This window comes from Zosterops lateralis (assembly GCF_965231275.1).
Source record: "Zosterops lateralis genome assembly, chromosome: 27".
NCBI classification, from domain to species: Eukaryota; Metazoa; Chordata; class Aves; order Passeriformes; family Zosteropidae; genus Zosterops; species Zosterops lateralis.
Window position 1 is genome coordinate 552,336 of NC_139787.1, and position 20,744 is coordinate 573,079.

General features: G+C 45.8%; 2 protein-coding genes and 1 long non-coding RNA gene across 4 annotated transcripts; 2 read left to right on the forward strand and 1 right to left on the reverse strand.

The window, feature by feature from the left end:
- The first annotated feature begins 1,740 nt into the window (after nt 1-1,740).
- Nucleotides 1,741-6,172, forward strand: LOC310919529. The gene is made up of 2 exons (XR_014591832.1): nt 1,741-3,606; nt 4,206-6,172. It is a non-coding gene; the product is annotated as an uncharacterized lncRNA (long non-coding RNA).
- A 1,518-nt stretch (nt 6,173-7,690) lies between these two features.
- Nucleotides 7,691-10,794, forward strand: TXNIP (thioredoxin interacting protein). Of its 2 annotated transcripts, XM_083878968.1 has the most exons (8): nt 7,691-8,169; nt 8,737-8,809; nt 8,898-9,045; nt 9,338-9,440; nt 9,530-9,786; nt 9,887-10,043; nt 10,184-10,332; nt 10,423-10,794. In XM_083878968.1, the coding sequence occupies exons 1-8, from the start codon at nt 7,920-7,922 to the stop codon at nt 10,471-10,473; spliced, it is 1,188 nt and encodes a 395-aa protein (XP_083735094.1). In that variant the 5' UTR covers nt 7,691-7,919; the 3' UTR covers nt 10,474-10,794. The 2 variants fall into 2 exon arrangements, with proteins under 2 accessions (XP_083735094.1, XP_083735093.1); XM_083878967.1 differs by having other exon boundaries at nt 7,697-8,169; nt 10,184-10,794.
- Nucleotides 10,795-13,470: 2,676 nt separating this feature from the next.
- Nucleotides 13,471-20,416, reverse strand: POLR3GL (RNA polymerase III subunit GL). Its single transcript, XM_083879210.1, has 8 exons — nt 20,305-20,416; nt 19,954-20,151; nt 18,784-18,913; nt 16,868-16,936; nt 16,131-16,187; nt 15,644-15,711; nt 15,393-15,506; nt 13,471-15,298 (listed from the first exon to the last, which is right to left on the reverse strand). Exons 2-8 carry the CDS (start codon nt 20,071-20,073, stop codon nt 15,212-15,214), a joined length of 645 nt encoding a protein of 214 aa, XP_083735336.1. The 5' UTR covers nt 20,074-20,151; nt 20,305-20,416; the 3' UTR covers nt 13,471-15,211.
- Between the last annotated feature and the right edge of the window lie 328 nt (nt 20,417-20,744).

Genomic DNA, 20,744 nt, shown 5'->3' on the forward strand with positions numbered 1-20,744 from the left:
ATATTATTATATATGAAATATATAATAAATAATATATACATTATAATATTATAATATTATAATATTATATATAATTATTGTATATAATATAATATTATTATATTATACATAATAATTATATACAATAATATCTCCTTCCTCCCCTGCTCCTTTTGACACTGGAACTTTGGGTGAATGAAATAAAACAGAAATGGGAAAAATAAATCAGGCTGATTCCTGATGTGCTCCACAAATCCCTTTGGGAAGAAAATCCTCTGGGGAGGAATAAAATCCTCCATGGGAAGAATATTCCCCATTTGGATAAAATTCTCTGTTAGGAGTGAAATCCTTGGTAGCAGCATTGATTGTGCTGAAATGGGGTGGATTTGATGACGCAGAATTTATTATCCTTTATTTTTTATCCATCAGAGCCATTCAACAAGAATTCCCTGGGGAAAGGAGGGATCCCAATGGAATTAGAACTTCCCTTTCTCCTGAACAGCAGCACCACCAGGCTCGTTCCTTGCCAACCCCTGAAATTCAGAGTGCAGCTCCCAAAATGAAAATATCTGAGAATTCTAAAAACATTCACCTGCTTCGGTTCCAATTTTGAGACTTGGCAGCTCCACCCGAGTCAGAGTTAAAACAGGAGTGGCCCAACCCAGACAATCCTAACAACTCCTTTACGACCTGGAGAAGATATTGCTGGGTGAATTACGGGCTCATTAAGGTTGAGATCATTAATTATTAACTCTCCCACTGCACTGCCAAGGTCTCACTGCTGATCCATAACCCCAAGTACAACATCCATTTGTTATTAAACACATCCAGGGTGGTGCTTTCACCATCATCCAACACCTGCCCTGCCACAATTCCCCAAATATTCACCCCAAACCTTCCCCCTAAATCCTTTTCCTCTTGGAAAACAACCCCTGAACTCCTTCAGCTCCATCCAGGCTGATGCTGAACCACCCAAAATTGGGTTTCCCAGCAGAGCTGGAGTTGCTGAGGTGGTTTTTTAGGAGGGTGACATCAGCCAGGGACGGGGAAAGGGTCGATCCAAAGTCTCTGCTGACGTCAACGGGAACACGCTCTTGTTGACATCAACAAATTCACTTGGCCATGATGTTTTTACTCCTTTATTTAGAGTGGGATGAAGAGAATTATTATTCCACACTGAAATTATTCCACACTGAAATTATTCCACACTGAAATTACTCCACATTGCTCCTCCTCCTCTTCACGTCTCCTTCGTGCTGAGCAGTGTGGGATTGTAGCCGTGTGGGTTTTTGGTTTTTATCAGTTTTATGGATGTGTTTGTTCCTTTTTTATTCTTTATATAAGAATATATAAAGAATAAAATTATAAGAAGAAAAGAATGTAAGGTTTATATTCCTTTTTATGAGTTGTAATGGTTTGTCCCCATGTTCCACCCTTATTGTTGTTTTTTTTATCCCAGCCCCAGTTATGTGTCAGTCATAATTTATGCAGCCCCTGGGCCTTGTCTGTCACTTTGGGGTCTCTCCCAAAAGTCTGGAAAGTTCCAGTGAGGACCCCAAGTGATTGGACAAGACTTCAGCTGTCTCCCCACCCGAGTTATTGATTTATTACAATGTGTGTCCTTTACCTGATTTGTCCCCAGCTAAACCCATCCCTGAGTTCCTCCCCCCAATAAAACCTGTCACATTTTATTTTTTCCCTTCATTTTTCTGCTGAGGGGTGTCTGCTGGGGCAGATAAATAAATAAATGATGAATAAATCCAGTGAATTAACCCAGAACAGCCTCCCCTCTTTTTTTCCTGCTGTCGTTGCTTCACTCCTTTGGGGCAAACCAGAGAGGGAATTATATTCTGTGGTTTGGTGCAGAAGGGAGGAATTGCACCTTTTTTTTTTTTCTTTTTTTCTTTTTTTTTTTTTTTTTTTTTTTTTTTTTTTTTTTAGGGATGGATGGATGGATGGATGGATGGATGGATGGATGGATGGATGGATGGATGATGGATGGATGGATGGATGGAGGGATGGATGGATGGATGGAGGGATGGAGGGATGGATGGAGGGATGGATGGATGGATGGATGGATGGATGGATGGAGGGATGGAGGGATGGATGGAGGGATGGATGGATGGATGGATGGATGGATGGATGGATGGATGGAGGGATGGATGGAGGGATGGATGGATGGATGGATGGATGGATGGATGGATGGATGGATGGATGATGGATGGATGGATGGATGGAGGGAGGGATGGACAGACAGAGGGATGGATGGACGGACAGACACAGAATTCTCTGCCATTCCTGAGAGAGCCTCTAGATGTCCACAGAGCCCGGCACACAGGAAATTCTCCAGCACAGCCACAGCTCCAGGATATCCACCCTCACCCCAAACAACCAGGAATCACAAAATTCCAGCCTGAATTTGGCTAAAAAAACACCTTAAAGATAATTTTGCTGGTGGTAGAGGCACCTTCCAGAGAGCTCTAAGTCACAATTTTCTTCCCCAAGCTCTTGCTCACCACCCTGGAGCAGCTTTGGCTGCTGAAAATGAAGGAAAAAAAATAAAAAAATAAAAATCCATATTCCTTAAGAGTCTGAGAGGCTCCAGAGGGGACGTCCCTCTCTCCCTGTTGATGTCAGTGCTCCTTCCTGCCAGAGCAAATGACAAATTGGGACTTTTTCAGAGCCAAGATCTGAATTCCTCCTTGTTTACGGATGCCTGAGCTCTTCTGGAGCTTTATCGCCCCCTCCCTGCTACAAAAAAAACACTTTCTGGGGAGAAAAACCAAGAATAAATCCCACTTTGGTTGAAGAATTGACAGGCAGGGGGATTTCCATATCCCAGTCTCCAGTGGGAGCTGGAAAAGTGAGATTTCAGGGGGAAAAAATCCTCCTGTGCAAACTCTGAGAGGATTTATTCCTGCTCAGGGAATGGGAAAAAAGGGGATTTCTCTCCCTGTACATGAGGAATGTCAAAAATATCTGCTGGGGGGACAAAAAAACAAAACAAAACAAAAAAACCAAAAAAACCCCCCAAAAAACCCAAAAAACAAAAAAAAACCCAACCAACCAACCAACCAACAAAAAAAACCAAAAAAAAACAAAAAAAAAAAAAAAAAAAAAAGGAATTTTTGAGAATCCCCTGCAAGAATCTACCCCAGGGAGCTTTTCCAAACTGTTCCTAGAAAATCTCAGAGTGTCAAACCTGCAGAGCTGAACATTTCTTTACCTCCATGGAGCTTTTTTCTTCCACCCCAAAAACCCCAAACCTTAAATCCCAAACCTTAAATCCCAAATCTTAATTCCCAAACCACTGCTGGGATTTAAAAAACTGACCCAGCCCCTTTTCTGGAACATAAAAATCCCCAGAGTTGCTTTCCAGGACCGACCCCAATTCCCAGAGTCTCTTATTTCCCAGCTGGGCTTTATTCCCAGCGCTCCCTGTACAAAAACAACCAGAGGAAATGAATTTTCCACTCCAGCTCCCCACTCAGGACACTCTGTCCCCACGCTCCAGCCATTGTAAATCCTTCTTGCTCTTTCCCCTCCCTTTCCCAGCCTGGAAAATGCTGGAAGGGACCATATAAGGTGAGAAATATGGAATAAACAGCCCCTGGAAGCTGGAAGGGGGTTGTTGGAACTCTGTGTGTGATGGCAAGGACAAAGGACAGGCTGCCACAGCTTCTCCTGGCAAACAATCCTTATAGCCTGGGACAGAAAAAAAATAAAAAAAAAATAAAATAAAAAAAAATTAAATAAAAATAAAATAAAATAAAATAAAATAAAATAAAATAAAGTAAAATAAAATAAAATAAAGTAAAATAAAATAAAATAAAATAAAATAAAATAAAATAAAATAAAGTAAAATAAAATAAAATAAAATAAAATAAAATAAAATAGCAAACAAACAAAAAAACAAACAAAAAAAAAAACAACAAAAAAACCCCCACAAAAACCCACCAAAAAACCCTAAAAAAACAACAAAAAACAAAACAGACCAACCAACCAACCAAAAAAACCCACAAAAACCCAAAAAAACCCAAAACAAAACAACCCCCCCCCCAAAAAAAAAACCACAAAAAAAACCCCACAAAAAATAACAATAATAATTTAAAAAATGGTTCTTATCAGCAGCAAGAGCTGTGCCAGGGGAAAAACAATTCTGTGCCATAAGAGCCCATATATAAGATGAGAAATATGGAATAAACAGCCCCTGGAAGCTGCAGGAGCTGTTGGAACTCCCTGTCTGATGGCAAGGACAAAGGACAGGCTGCCACAGCTTCTCCTGGCAACCAATCCTCATAGCCTGGAACAGAAAAATAAAATAAAAAAATAAAATAATAAATGGTTCTTATCAGCAGCGGGAGCTGTGCTTGGGGAAAAACAATCCTGTGCCAGGCCCAGGTCCTGCCCCAGACCCGCCCAGGGCTCACTGAGTCACCTCAGGGTTCATTTTTTGCTCCTGTGGGTTTGGAATTGGGTTATTTAGGGGTTGGGTGTTAGTCAGAGTGTCCTGGTCATTTCTTTTCCCTGGTTGGGAGATCCTGGAAAAGGAATAAAATCTGTCACTCTCCCCATCCATCCCATCCCTCCTTCAGCAGAGGGAATGAGGGTTCAGATCATGTAAAAACAGCTCTGGATTAAAGCCTTAAATAACAGATTTTTGGGAGCAGGAGGTGGTGTCTGATCAGAAATCTTGGGGATTTCTCTCCCCTAATTTTTATTTTATTTTATTTTATTTTTATTTTTGTTTTTGTTTCTGTTTTGTTTTGTTTTAATAATAGTTTTGTGGGATCCTCCCTGCTCAGAACTCCTGGGGATTTCTCTCCCCTGAATTTCTTGGGGTGTTTTTTTATTTTATTTTATTTTTTTTTTTTTTTTAATAACAGTTTTGTGGGAGCAGGTGGTCTCTGCTCAGAAATCCTGGTGATTTCTCTCTCCTGAATTTCTTTTTATTTAATGCCTTAAATAACTTTTTGTGGGATCCTCCCCTGCTCAGAACTCCTGGGGATTTCTCTCTCCTGAATTTCTTTTTATTTAATGCCTTAAATAACAGTTTTGTGGGATCCTCCCCTGCTCAGAACTCCTGGGGATTTCTCTCTCCTGAATTTCTTGGTGGTTTTATTTATTTATTTATTTATTTATTAATTAAGGAGATCTGACATTGGGGGAAATTTTGCTTTTTTTTACAAATTAAAAATCTCAAAAATCTCAACATCCCCAGATCCCTCCAGGGCTGCTGAGGAGGGAACAATCCCTGGAGCTGGGAATCCCCAGGAGCAGAGCGGGGATGGAGGGCAGGGGGGGAAAGGGCAGCTCTGGCTGCCAGGCCTGGAGGCATTTCAGGGATTTCAGGATGGAAAATGCCCTGGATGATAAAATAATCCCGGACAGGTTCCCTGGCCGGAGGCTCGAGGCCCTTTGGCTCTGCTGGAATTTCTCTGGGGCAGCTCCAGGCGGGGAAGGGTTTTCTTGGAAAGGCCCCAGGGATGGGAATGGAGAGGGGAGAGTGTAAACATCCCCAGCTCAGGTTTAAGGGTCAAATATCCCATGGCTGGAAAAGGCCTTTCACCAAATTAGAAATTAGAGCAAATCCCTAATTTTTTTTTTTTTTTTTATTAACCTATAACTTTTTTTTTCCTAGTGAGAGACAAAGGAAAAAAAACCAAACAAAACCCAAAAACACCCCAAACCAAACCAAACCAAACCAAAAAAACCCCAACGAACCAAACAAAAAAAAAACCAGAAACAAAAAACCCCACAAAATAAAAAATAATAAAAAACACCACAAAATAAAAAAAAAATAAAAAAAATAAAAATAAAAATAATAAATAAAAATAAAATAAAATATAAAAACACAAAATAAAAAGTAAAAAAAAAAAAACCAAAATAAAAAATAATATAAAAACACAAAATAAAAAATAATTAAAAAAACACAAAATAAAAAATAATTAAAAAATAAAAATAATAAATAAAATAAAATAAAATAAAAAAACCCCACAAAATATAAAAACCCCACAAAATAAAAAATAAAAACCCACAAAATAAAAAATAATAAAACATAAAAATAAAAACAATACATAAAAATAAAATAAAATAAAATACCCACAAAATAAAAAATAAAAAAACCCCACAAAATAAAAAATAAAAAACCACAAAATTAAAATTAATAAAACATAAAAATAAAAATAATAAATTTAAAAAAAAAAAAAAGGTGCGATTCCTCCACTCCATTCTGCACCAAAGCACAGAATAATAAAATTCCCCTCCCCAGGAGGAATTCTGAATTCTGCCCTGTGCTTTGCTTTGCTTTGGCAGGAGAACAGTTTATACCCCACGGTTTATCCGGAGCTTTTATCGGTTTATACGATCAGGTGTGAATTAACTCAGGGCTGGGGAAAGGAGGCCATGGAAGGGCAGGAAAAATGCCAGAAACTCTCGGACAAACAACTCTGGAGGACAACTCCCAACAAAAACACCTCCCCTGTTTCCTCCTCAGCGATTTCCTTTGCTCCAGGAACATTGTGTTGTTTCCTTTGCTCCCAGCGTTTTTCCTGAGATGGGAAAAGCACTAAAAGGCTGGGAAAAAAATTTAAAAAATAAGGGAGAAAGAGAAAATTTTTTTGTCCTGGAATAATGTTGATCCAGGGGAGTGAAATCTGAGGGTTTCTTGGAAGGCAAAAATCTCCTGGAGGGGTTTGCAGGGGAGGAAAAATGGTGTCCCTGGCAGAGTTATGGTTTCTGGGGGGATGTGGGTGTTTGCTGCACCTTGGATCAGTGTTTGGGAGGGCTTTTTTGGGGAAAAAATGAGATTTTTTTAGGGGAAAAAGGAGTTTTTTTGGGGAAAATGGAGTTTTTTTGGGGAAAAAAGGAGGTTTTTTTGGGGAAAAATGAGTTTTTTTGGGGGGAAATGAGTTTTTTTTTTGCAGAAGAGTCCCCCCAAACAATGTGGGAAGCAACAGAGGTGGTGGAAACACTTCCCACCAACAAACCAGAAGGAGGGAGAGGAACCCCCAAAATCAGGTTTTGATGCTGAACCCCCAAACCCACCCTGATTTACCCCAAATAACGAGGAAAGTGTGTGTTTGGAGCTGAGAAAACCCCTCTGAACTGTATGAAGGGATTTCAGGGCATGGGGGGCTGTGGGAGCAGCAGAGAGAGGGAAAATCCCAAATCCCAAATCCCAAATCCGCCCCTATTTTTACCCCAATTAACAGGGGGGTTAAAGGTACCCCAGGGATTGGGACAATGGAGGTGCCCCCAGGCTGCTCTGGAGGGGCAGGAAAGGGTCTCAAGAAGGGGGTAAAACCCTCATAAATCCCCCATCAGGGCCCGGCCAGGCCGCTCCCAGTTCTCCCAGTACAACACACCCTGTCCCAAACTGGGAACCGCACCCCCAAGCCTGGGAACATGACATCGTGTCCCGCGCTCCCCATTGGCTACAACCACCGCCCGTCCTCGCTTCCTATTGGCTCCCCGCGCTGTCAATCCGCCCCCATCCTGCCCGCCCCCATGAACACGCGCGGCTTTCCTTCACACGCTGTCCACGCTCCGCGGCCGCCGCTCTGATTGGTCAGCGTTGCCGTAAACAAGGCGGCGGCAGCCAATGGGAGCGCTGATCACGCGAGCCGCACGCCGGGCCACGCGCCCTCGGCGTGGCAGGGCCGGCAGTGATAGGCGGGGCGGGGAGTGGGCGGGGCTGCCGAGCCTTTAAAAGGCGGTGACGGGTTTGGCCCCTCACAGACGCCTCAGCCTCGCAGCCTGGGCGCTCTGTCAGGGCTTTGTCCCTTTTTTTTAATTAATTAATTTTTTTTTTGCCCCGGATTTTTCCAACCGAACGACTTTTTTTTATCGCTCCACCAGACAGGGGGTGGATTAAAAAAAAAACCCCAAAAAAAACTCCTCAGCTTTTTTCTTTGTCACCTCCTCGCTCTCTCCTCACCATGGTGATGTTCAAGAAGGTGAAGAGCTTCGTGGTGGCTTTCAGCGAGCCCGACAAGATTTACTGCAGCGGGGACAAGGTGGCCGGGCGGGTGCTGGTGGAGGTGGCCGAGGTGACCCGGGTCACTGCGGTCAAGGTTTTGGCCTGTGGCGTGGCCAGGGTGACCTGGGCCAAAGGACCGGCCCAGTGCCGCCAGGAGATGGAATATCTGCGCTTTGAGGATGTCCTGGCCCTCGAGGAGCAGCCCACGGGTGAGACAGGGCTTGCTTTAAACACCAATTTATAACCCCCAAATCTTAACCTCTATATGGGGTTTTATGGTTGGGTTGGATGGTTTGGGATGGGATAAAGAAATGGGAATAACTCCTGGGTGTTGTAGAGGAGCAACTTAATCATCAGGATAAAGTTGATGGTTATATCTAGAATCTAGAAAAAAAAAAAAAAATAACCAAATCTAGGAAAATTTAGGAAGGTTTGGCTGAGTCAAATGGAAGTTTAGGAGCTAAAGAACAAAATCAGAGCCTGGGGGAAGCTCCTGGGGTGTGTTTTGAGTCCACAAGGGGTTGGTGACATTGGTGGCACAGGCGGGGAGGGGAACAGGATCACAGCCTGGAGCTCAGAGATAAGGGAGGAACTGGAGATGAGGTGGGGCCAGGGAGACTTTCTGTCCTGCCCCCAGGCTTTGGGGTGTTGCTGAGGTGAAAGGACAGAACACGGGGTTCTCTGGGTGTGGAAAATTGTTACCCAACCCCTTCAGAGCTGAGGATCCACCCTGGAGCTCCAGCTGATGTTTGTTTTTTTCCCTTTTTCTCCTCCAGATGAAGATGGTTCAGTCATCCTGAGACCTGGCAATAAATACGAGTACAAATTCGGCTTTGAGCTGCCCCAAGGGTGAGTATGAGACAGCTGGAGATGGGATTAAATTGGAAAAAAATCCACTTTTTTAGCTCTGGAGTGACCTCCCTTTGCATGTTTTTAGGCCGTTGGGCACCACGTTCAAGGGGAAATACGGCTCTGTGGATTATTGGGTGAAGGTTTCTCTGGAACGTCCAGCCTGCCCCACACAGGAAATCAAAAAACGCTTCGAGGTGATGGATCCTGTGGATGTGAACACCCCAGAACTGCTGGTGAGCCTCGAGTTGCTCCAAAAGCTTTGGGAGAAAAGCCTTTTGGAGGGGGGGGGGAGGAGGGTCAGCCCAACCAGGTGTCTTTAATCAGATTTAAATCAGAGGAGGATTATTTAGGGTTGGGATTAAGGAGTTCTGGATAATTCCAGAAAGTGACACTGGGCGTGTTCTGCACTCCGGGGGAATTTGAGGGTTGGTTGGAGAAAAGGGGAAGGAAATAAAGGGTGGAGGGAAGGGAAGGGGAAGGACAGGATGGGGGCAGTGTTTGATTGTTCCCTCTCTCTCTCTGCAGTCCCCAGTCGCAGCCAAGAAAGAGAAGAAAGTTTCCTGCATGTTCATCCCGGATGGACGAGTGTCTGTCAGCGCCCAGATCGACAGGAAAGGTTTCTGTGAAGGTGAGGATTGCTGAGAGCTGAGAAAGCAGGGAAACCACTTCAATAAAACCCCAACATCCCCTAAAATCTGGTTTTTTTTCCCTCAACAGGCGACGAGATCTGTATCAACGCCGACTTTGAGAACACCTGCTCCCGCATCGTGGTGCCCAAGGCGGCCATCGTGGCCAAACACACCTACCTGGCCAACGGCCAGACCAAGGTGTTCTCCCAAAAACTCTCCTGTGTCCGTGGCAACCACATCATCTCCGGGACCTCAGAATCCTGGCGCGGCAAAACCATCCGTGTGAGGAAACTCAAACCTTCCATCCTGGGCTGCAACATCCTGCGCGTGGAGTATTTCCTGCAGGTGAGGGAGGGATCTCCCCTCATCTTTATCCTTTATCCTGGGAGATTTTTATGCTGTCCTAAATCCAAATATTAAATTTGGCTTTTTCTCTGTCCTGCAGATCTACGTCAGCGTTCCGGGCTCCAAGAAAATCATCCTGGAGCTGCCCCTGGTCATCGGGAGCCGCTCGGGCATCGGCAGCCGCAGCTCCAGCATGGCCAGTCAGACCAGTTCAGAGATGAGCTGGGTGGATCTCAACCTCCCTGATGCTCCAGAGGGTGAGTGGGGTGAGATTTACAGTGGTGGGATTTACAGTGGTGGGATTTACAGTGGTGGGATTTACAGTGGTGGGATTACAGTCTGGGGGGCAGCACACACACAGAGCTGAACTCACAAATCCTTCTCCCCCCAAAAACAGCTCCCCCGTGTTATCTGGACATCGTCCCCGAGGATCACCGCCTGGAAAGCCCCACCACTCCCCTGCTGGACGATCCCGATGGCTTTGACAGCCCCATCTTCATGTACGCCCCCGAGTTCAAGTTCATGCCTCCCCCCACCTACACGGAGGTGAGCGTGGGGCCGGCCCAGGACGGGCTGGGGGGATCTGGGATCAACTCCCTGGATCCCTCATCATCCCCTTCCTGCCCCGTGGCCCAGGTGGATCCTTGTGTTGTCACCAACAACAACAACAACAACAATGTCCAGTGAGAGCTCCGCGTTGTTCCCACTTTTTTCTGGACTTTTTGGCTCCGTGTGCCACACAACCTGCAGCAGGAACACCTGGAGAAGGGGGAAAGTGCTCCTGAGGAATTGCCACATTCCTGAGGAATTCCTGAGTTTTCTCTCGAGGGAATCAAAACTGTTCCAGGCCCATCCTGAGCACCACCTGAATCTTGTGGAGAAAAAAAAAAAAGCTCTGAGTTGGCAGAGAACGCTCAAGGACTTGAGGGGGAAGACAAAGTGGTTGGAAAAAAAGAGCTGGAAAAAAAAAAACTGTGGCTTTGTTGGGACAAACTGCCTTGTCACAAAGTCACAAAGTGTGGTGACAGGCAGGAAATTCTGATTTATTTTTTAAACTGATTCCGTCCTGATTTTGTGACTCTGGGTGCTGTTCTGGCTGCCCTGTGCTCCCGCTGAGGGAGGAGAGAGGGGGAAACACTGTGACATCATGAATTTCTCCTGTCGTTGACACAAAACTTGTTATTGCAAACCAGCACCTTTTGTACTCTTGGGGTTTTTGTACATCGTATTTAGGGGGGGGGGTGAAAGCACAAAAATGCAAATTTTGTACCTTTTTTTTTTTTTGTGGCCCCTGGGGGGCAAAATTTGTAATAAACGAATGAAATAATGATACCTCCATCTCATGTCTTTTCTTGAGGGGTGGGAGGATGGCAGAAATCCCTTCAGAAATCCCCCTTGGAGTGGGAAAAATCCCCTTTGGAGTGGGAAAAATCCCCCTTGGAGTGGGAAAAATCCCCTTTGGAGTGGGAAAAATCCCCTTTGGAGTGGGAAAAATCCCCCTTGGAGTGGGAAAAATCCCCCTTGGAGTAGGAATTGACCATTCCCAATTTTTATTTTTTTTCCTGGGATCAGCAATAGAAGAGGAATGGGGGTTTCTCCTGTTTATTTTTCTTTTTTCCAGGGGAGAAAAAGCCAAAACTTGAGCAAAAAATTGATATGAGGGGAAGAAAATTGGGTGCATGAAGAAACAAAACCAGGCTGTGGGAGGGGAACATACAGAACAGGGAAACTGAGGCAGGCAGGGGATTGACTATTCAATTCCTTTTTTTGGCACTGCTGTTGATGCCCCTCTGCCTCATTTTTATTTTTATTTGGGGATGTGGGTGAAAGGTGCTGGTGCTGTCCAAACACCAGGCCATGACCTTGGCTCTGCTTTTTGCCCTTTCTCCCACTTGGAGCCCCCCCAGCCTTTTCCCTATTTGTGCCTCAATTTTTTTTTTTTTCTTTTGCAGCTCTGGGCTTTTGGCCAAGGAGGTGAAAAGTCATCCTGCTCTGAGCCTGCAGGAAAAGGGGGGGGGGAAAAAAACTCAGCCCAAGCTCCTCCTGCAAAAATTAGAAAAGAAACTTCCAGTCCTTACAGCAACGCCGCCCTGAAAAAATTGATTTTTTTTTCTCCTTGGAAAAGGTTGTAGAGGAGGCAGCACCACTCCCCAAAGCTCCCACCCCACCCTGTGCCCTTTGGGGCTGAACCCTGCCCTCTCCCTGCCCCTTTTTCCCTGATTTTACAGCTCTAATTAAACTAATTAAGGTCATAAACCACTCCCCTACCCTGCTCCTCTGCCTGCTCCTTGTGCCAGAGCAGGAGCCACACAAAATACGGGAGTTTTTGGGGTTTTTTTTTGGGGGGGGGGATTCTCTCTCCAGGACAGTCCCCCCTGAGCTCTCAGCCTGGGATGGATCCTGGCTCTGGAAATTCCAAATGAATTCCAACTGGGCCAAAGGGCCTGGAGTAAACTGGGAACGCTGGCGGAGGAGCAGGGAGAGATTCCAGGGCTGGAAATAAATATGGGATGGAAATTTGGGTGGCAGAGGAGCAGCCAGACCCTCCAAGGGGTTGAAATTTGGGATGGGGAGGAAATTTGGGTGGCAGAGGAGCAGTGAGAGCTTCCAGGGCTGGAAATATGGGATGGGGTGGAAATAAATATGGGATGGGGAGGAAATTTGGGTGGCAGAGGAGCAGCCAGAGCCTCCAGGGCTGGAAATAAATACGGGATGGGGAGGAAATATGGGATTGGGAGGAAATTTGGGTGGCAGAGGAGTCAGAGCTTCCGGGGCTGGAAATATGGGATGGGGAGGAAATTTGGGATGGGGTGGAAATATGGATGGCAGAAGAGCAGTGAGAGATTCCAGGGGTGGAAATAAATATGGGATGGGGTGGAAATATGGGTTGCAGAGGAGCAGTCAGAGCTTCCAGGACTGGAAATATGGGAACAGGATGGAAATTTGGGTGACAGAGGAGCAGTGAGAGCCCCCAGGTGTAGAAATATGGGATGGGGAGGAATTTTGGGTGACAGAGGAGCAGTCAGAGCCTCCAAGGGGTTGAAATTTGGGATGGGGAGGAAATTTGGGTGGCAGAGGAGCAGTGAGAGCTTCCAGGGCTGGAAATAAATATGGGATGGGGTGAAAATAAATATGGGATGGGGTGGAAATAATAAATATGGGATGGGGTGGAAATTTGGGTGGCAGAGGAGCAGTGAGAGATTCCAGGACTGGAAATATGGGAACAGGATGGAAATTTGGGTGGCAGAGGAGCAGCCAGAGCCCCCAGGGCTGGAAATACGGGATGGGAACAGGATGGGAACATGAGGAAACCCCACGGAGGGGGAACAGACCCCACAGCACCAGGGAAACTGAGGCACGAGGCTGATGGGGGTGATAAATCCAAAGGGATTTTGGGGTTTAATCTCAAATCCTGCCCCAGGCTGGGGGAGGCAGAACCACAGATGGGAGTCCCAGGGTTCCCACATGGGAAAAGGGGGAAATTTGGGTGGCAGAGGAGCAGTGAGAGCCCCCAGGGGTGGAAATAAATATGGGAAGAGGGGGAAATTTGGGTGGCAGAGGAGCAGTCAGAGCCTCCAGGAGTGGAAATTTGGGTGGCGGAGGAGCAGTGAGAGCCCCCAGGGGTGGAAATACGGGATGGGAACAGGATGGGAACATGAGGAAACCCCTGGAGGTGGACCAGACCCCACAGCACCAGGGAAACTGAGGCACGAGGCTGATGGGGGTGATAAATCCAAAGGGATTTTGGGGTTTAATTCCAAATCCTGCCCCAGGCTGGGGGAGGCAGAACCACAGATGGGAGTCCCAGGGTTCCCACATGGGAAAAAGGGGGAGAAAAAGAGGGAAATAAGGATAAAAAAGGAGAAGTGGAAGTTCCACAAGTGCTGGAATGTTGGTGGCTCCGAACAGGAACCAGCAGAGGGAGGGGGGAGAGTGGGGGGCATGTGACTCTCATGTGAGCAGCCCCCGCCCCTGGCTCTGGACACACCCCCTGAGAGGAAAAAAAACATTCCTTCTTCTTAAAAAACCCAAATTGTCCTTCCTCAAAGTGTCTTACCCCGTTAAATGCATTTATTTCCATGAAAATACTCCAAAAAGAGACGTTTTTCCCCACAAAAAAAAATGCTTTTCCTTCTGAAAAAGTTCTCCCCAAATTTCACTTTAAAAATTCAACCCTAAAAATAACTTTTCTTTCTCTCAAAATTCGTCTTACTCCCTAAAATTTGTATTGTTTAAAAAAATGCATCTTGTCTCTCCAAAGAAAATCTCCCTCACAGTAAATCAAGGTTTTCTCCCTCAAAATGGCACCAAACACACCAAAATGTACCTTTTCCTCCCCAAAAATACATTTTTCCCCCCAAAAAAGCCATCTTGAGCCATAAAATGCGTTTCCCTCCACAAAATTATGCTTTAATTCTCAAAAAAATCCACCTTCCCACCCAAAAAAAAAACCTTTTCCAAAAAAAAAAATACCTTTTTCCCCCCAAAAAAATTTATCTCCTGAGAAACACTTTTTCCACCCCTCAAAAAAAAAAACAAACCACCTTCCCTTCCTCATAAAACTTTTCCTCCCAAAACACATTTTTCTCCTTTAAAGCAACACATTTTCCACCTCAAAAAACAAAACAAAACAAAAAAAACCCCCACTTTCTTCCCCCCCAAAAAAACCCCATTTCCCCTTTTATAATCCCTTTTTATCCCTTAGCAAACCATTTATTATCCAATTTCTCCCATGTATAAAGCACCCAGAAAGTGCTATAAATACCAAAATCCACGAAAAAAAAAATTTTAGAAATTTGGTGTAAAAAGTGGAGGGGTGGGGTGGTAAAAAACCTCATTCTCCCTTTTATAATCCCTTTTTACCCCTTAGTAAACCATTTATTATCCAATTTTCCCCATGTAAAAAGCAACCAGAAAGTGCTATAAATACCAAAATCCACGAAAAAAATTTTTTTTAGAAAATTGGAGGGGTGAGGTGGTAAAAAACCCCATTCCCCCTTTTATAATCCCTTTTTACCCCCTGATAACCCACTTATCCAATTTCTCCCATGTAAAAATCACCCAGAAGCTGCTGAGCCATAAATATTAAAATCCATGAAAATTTTTTTACAAAGCTGGTGTAAAAAATAGAGAGGTGGGGTGGTTAGAGGGGGATTCGGGGCATTTTTGGGGACCAAAATTCAAAATAAAATAAAAACAAAATTCATCCCAAAAACCACAATCTGTGCCTGGACCTCTGGCGCCACCTGGTGGCGATTCAGGGTATGACAGGGGGCACCGCTGTCCCCAAACCCGGGGGGTGACAAGGGGCACCCCAAATGTCCCCACAAGAGGAATAAAAGAGTTTTTCATTCCAGAGGGGCTCAGTCCCCACTCTGGGGCCCCCCACACTTTTGGGGTGTTGCAGCAATACCCGTTTTTGGGGTCAGTAAACAGCCTCGTCCCCGTTGTCGTCGCTGTCGGGCCCGAAGCTCTCCCCGTTGTCAAAGTAGGACAGGACGTAGTCAGTCTCCTGTGAGAGAGGAAAACAAGAGGGTTGTGGTGTTATCTGGGGGTTTCCTCACCTCACACCAACCTCCTCCTCAGAGTTTTCCTCCTTTTTCCACCTCTTCGTGCTCCTCCTCATCGTATTCCTCCTCCTCTTCCTCCTTTCCTTCTTCTTCCTCCTCCTTCTCCTCTTCCTCCTCTGATGTCACCTCCTCTTCTTTCTTCTCCAGGCTCTGGGTGGGTCAGATTTTTTTTTATTACACACCAAAAAATCCAACCAGAGGGGACATCCCTCACCTTCAACCCTCCCTCACCTCCAGTTTTTTAAAAATCCAACCAAAAATCCATCCTCACCTTCAACCTCCCTCACCTCCAGTTTTTTAATTGTCTCCTCCTTGTCCAGCACCGTCTGTTTCTTGGGGATGAGGGAAGTGGGTCCTGGGTGGGCACAGGGGATTTGTTAGTTCATGGAGGGGAAAAAAAGGGGCAAAGAAAGGGGTGGGGAAAGGAAAAGAGTCATTCAGGGGATTTATCAGTTCATGGAGGAGAAAAAAAGGGGCAAAGAAAGGGGTGGGGACAGGAAAAGTGTCACTCAGGGGATTTATCAGCACATGGAGGGGAAAAAAAGGGACAGACACAGGAAAAGTGTCACTCAGGGGATTTATCAGCCCATGGAGGGGAAAAAAAGGGAAACACAGAGGAAAAGAGTCACTCAAGGGATTTATCAGCCCATGAGAGGAAAAGAAGGGGCAAAGAAAGGGGTGGGATCAGGAAAAAAATCACTCACGGGATTTATCAGCCCATGGGGGGAAAAGAAGGGACACACACAAAGGTTGGATCAGGAAAAAGTCACTCACGGCCTTTCCTCAGCCGCCGCACTCGGATCTTCAGCTCCCGTGGGAGTCTCCTCCAGTCTGGGGGATAAAATGGGAATAAAACAGGAGTTGGGTTGAATTGAGGTGTTTTATCTCAGCCCTGACACCTCCACAGGAAAAGGGTTTGGTGGCAGGATGGATCTCACTGATCCCTGTGTGGGTTCTGGTTTGCCCCAAAGGAGTGAAGTGATGACAGCAGGAAAAAAAGAGGGAGTTAATTCTGGGTTAATTCAGTGGATTTATTCATCATTTATTTATTTATCTGCCCCAGCAGAAAAACGAGGGAAAAAATAAAATGTGACAGGTTTTATTGAGGGGAGGAACTCAGGGATGGGTTTGACTGGGGACAAATCAGGTAAAGGACACACATTGTAATAAATCAATAACTCGGGTGGGGACACAGCTGGAGTCTGGTCCAATAATTTGTGATCCTTATTGGAACTTTCCAGACTTTTGAGAGAGACCCCAAAGTGACAGACAAGGCCCAGGGGCTGCATAAATTATGACTGACACATAACTGGGGTTGGGATAAGAAAACAATAAGGGTGGAACATGGGGACAAACCATTACAACTCATAAAAAGGAATATAAAACAAGGAACAAACACATACATAAAACTGATAAAATCAAAACCAGACCACTACAGGTGCTCAGCCCTCCTCCAGTCACCCCCAAATCCCCTTTTTCCCCTCCCCAGGGCCTCCCCCATGTCCCTGCACCTGGGTTCCAGTCGATGGCACTGTCCACAGGGCTGGAGAGCTGATATTTGTCTGAGTAACGTTCGATGTCTGTGGGGAAAACAGGAGAGAATTTGGGGGAAAAGCTGGGGGGGACTTTGGGGACACCCTGGGGACACCCTGGGGACACCCTGGGGACACTCTGGGGACATCCTGGGGACACCCTGGGGACACCCTGGGGACACTCTGGGGACATCCTGGGGACATCCTGGGGACACCCTGGGGACACCCTGGGACATCCTGGGGACACCCTGGGACATCCTGGGGACACCCTGGGGACATCCTGGGGACATCCTGGGGACACCCTGGGGACACCCTGGGGACATCCTGGGGACACTCTGGGGATATCCTGGGGACACCCTGGGGACACCCTGGGGACGCCCTGGGGACACTCTGGGGACATCCTGGGGACACCCTGGGACATCCTGGGGACACCCTGGGACATCCTGGGGATATCCTGCGGACGCCCTGGGGACAGCCTGGGGACAGCCTGGGGACACCCTGGGGACACCCTGGGACATCCTGGGGACACCCTGGGGACACCCTGGGGACAGCCTGGGGACACCCTGGGACACCCTGGGGACATCCTGGGACATCCTGGGGACACCCTGGGGACATCCTGGGACATCCTGGGGACATCCTGGGGACATCCTGGGACATCCTGGGGACATCCTGGGACATCCTGGGGACACACTGGGGACACACTGGGGACACTCTGGGGACATCCTGGGACACCCTGGGGACACCCTGGGGACACTCTGGGGACATCCTGGGGACACACTGGGACACCCTGGGGACATCCTGGGGACACCCTGGGGACATCCTGGGGACACCCTGGGGACACCCTGGGGACACCCTGGGGACATCCTGGGGACACTCTGGGGACATCCTGGGGACACACTGGGACACCCTGGGGACACCCTGGGACATCCTGGGGACACCCTGGGGACACCCTGATGGTAAGAGGTGGTGATTTATTAAAAATTATGGATATTGATCTAATACCAATATCCGACTATGAGGGGCAAAGACTCTCTAACAGTTTAAAGTTAGAAAGTGCAGGTTTATTTATGTTTATTATCAGTTCCTTCAGTGATTTATCAGTTCCTTCAGTCTGGCTTCTGTTAGAACAAGGGAAGCTCAGCTACCTCACCTCAGCAATATCTATTTTATAGATATTTATTTATATTATATTTATTTAATATTTATTTATAGTGTATTTATTTATATTATATTTATTTAATATTTATTTTTATTATATTTATTTATATTTATTTTTATTTTATTTATTTATATTATATTTATTTAATCTTTATTTATATTTTATTTATTTATATTATATTTATTTAATATTTATTTATAGTGTATTTATTTATATTATATTTATTTAATATTTATTTTTATTATATTTATTTATATTTATTTATATTTTATTTATTTATATTATATTTATTTAATCTTTATTTATATTTTATTTATTTATATTATATTTAATATTTATTTATAGTATATTTAATATTTATTTACATTTTATTTATTTAATATTTATTTATATTATATTTATTTATACTATATTTATTTAATATTTATTTATATTATATTTATTTATACTATATTTATTTACTATTTATTTACATTATATTTATTTAATAATTCGTCTAAATCAACGCTTCATTGGGAGGGGGAATAAAATGAGGGGAGAAAAAACAAAATGAGAATTTTTTTGGGAGGAATGTCCCAGCCTGGAGAGGACTGAAATAAATGCTGAAAAAAAAAAAAAAACAGGGAGCAGCAAAATGGAGAAAATTGGGGTGGGCTCCTTTACAAACCCACTCCCACCCCCCAGGGGCACAGAGGAGGGTCAGGATCAAACCCCCCTTTGCCCACCCACCCTTTACCTCTGCGGGGAGCTCCCGGTTTGATGAAATAGGGGAGGCCCCTCATGGCCCTGCGCAGCTCCTGCTTCAGGGCCAACATGTACTCGCCCTCCTCTCCCCCGGGCAGGGGCGCAGCGCGGCGCTCCAGGGCCTGCACGGGAAGGGATGGCTGTGAGCAGCGTGTCAGGGCTCAAAACAACAGGGGTGGTGGGAAAGAGGGGACAGGAAAGACTTGTGGAGGTGATTTTTATGGTAAGATGTAAAAGCTGAGTGAAATAGGAATGAAAGACAGATTTGAGATGTGATCGCAGGCAGGAAGACGGGGATGAGCTGGAGGTGGGTTGAAAGACAGGAAAACGAAAGACAGGAAAACAAAAGACTCAAAAATGTTGCCTTTCCATCCTTCAAAGGCATCAGGGAACAAGGGCAAAAGAAAGGAGTCTATAGAGTTTAGACCCATTTTGTTGGGAAAGATGGGACAGGAAGGATTTATGGATATGATTTTATGGTAAGAAATACTGTAGGTGTAAAAGCTGTGAGTGAAATAGGAATGAAAGACAGTTTGGAGATGTGAGCATGGCAGGGAGGAAGATGGTGATGAGCTGAAGTTGGGTGAAAAGACAGAAAAACAAAAGACTCAAAAATGTTGCCTTTCCACCCTGCCAAAGACATCAGGGAACAAGGGCATGAGAAAGGAGTCTATGGAGTTTAGAATATAAAATGACATGGTGATGTAGCAGTGCAAAGTCTGTAGGTTTTGTATCTCGCGCCGGTTGGTCACTGTAAATCAGAATATTCAACACAAAAAGAGATAGAATGGATTGGAACAAGGTGATCGCTCTCTTACCTTCTTGGGTTTTGCCCTTCCCCTCTCCTCTCTCTCACCTCACTTGCTCCTGTTTTCTCCCCACGTTTTTCCCCTGCTCCTGCCCCGTTTTTCCCCCTGAGCTCTCTTCTCTCTCTCTCTCCCCATTCTCTCTTTAGGGCTTTGCTCCAGCCCAGGCTGGTGGCTGAAGGCAAAACCCTCTTTACCCACCACCCTTGTAATAATAATAATAATAATAATAATAATAATAATAATAATAATATGTCTCTACAACATCTCAGCTCTGCAAAATTCCTTGTCACAACCATCCACAGAAAATTTCTACACTCTAGGACCCCCCAAACCCCCCCCAGGGAGGGACTCACCGGGAAAAGAGGCGAAGGCTGGAGGGTGGGAGGGGGCAGAGCGTCCCCTTTGCTGATCCCCACGGCCTCCACATTGAATGTCATCTGCCCCCGGCCCCGGCCTCGGCCTCGACCTGCCATGGTGAGCCCTGGGGACAAAGGGGACACGGTGACATCTCTGTGCAGCTCTCCTGGTGATGGCACAAGTCACGGTGACACCTCCATCCATCCAACCCTCTCCTCCCAGTGATGCTCCAAGTCACGGTCACACCTCCATCCTGCTGTCCCAGTGATGGCCCAAGTCATGGTGACATCTCCATCCTGTTGTCCCCTGCCCTCTCCAACTAGTGATGGCCCAAATCATGGTGACACCTTCATCCAACCCTCTCCTGGTGATGGCCCAAGTCATGGTGACACCTCCATCCTGCTGTCCCCTGTCCTTTCCTCCCAGTGATGGTCCCAATCATGGTGACACCTCCATCCAACCCTCTCCTGGTGATGGCCCAAGTCACAGCGACACCTTCATCCTGCTGTCCCCTGCCATCTCCTCCCAGTGATGGTCCCAATCATGGTGACACCTCCATCCATCCATCCATCCAGCTCTCCCAGTGATGCTCCAAGTCACGGTCACACCTCCATCCTGCTGTCCCAGTGATGGCCCAAGTCATGGTGACACCTCCATCCATCCAACCCTCTCCTCCCAGTGATGCTCCAAGTCACGGTGACACCTCCATCCTGTTGTCCCCTGTCCTTTCCTCCCAGTGATGGTCCCAATCATGGTGACACCTCCATCCATCCATCCAACCCTCTCC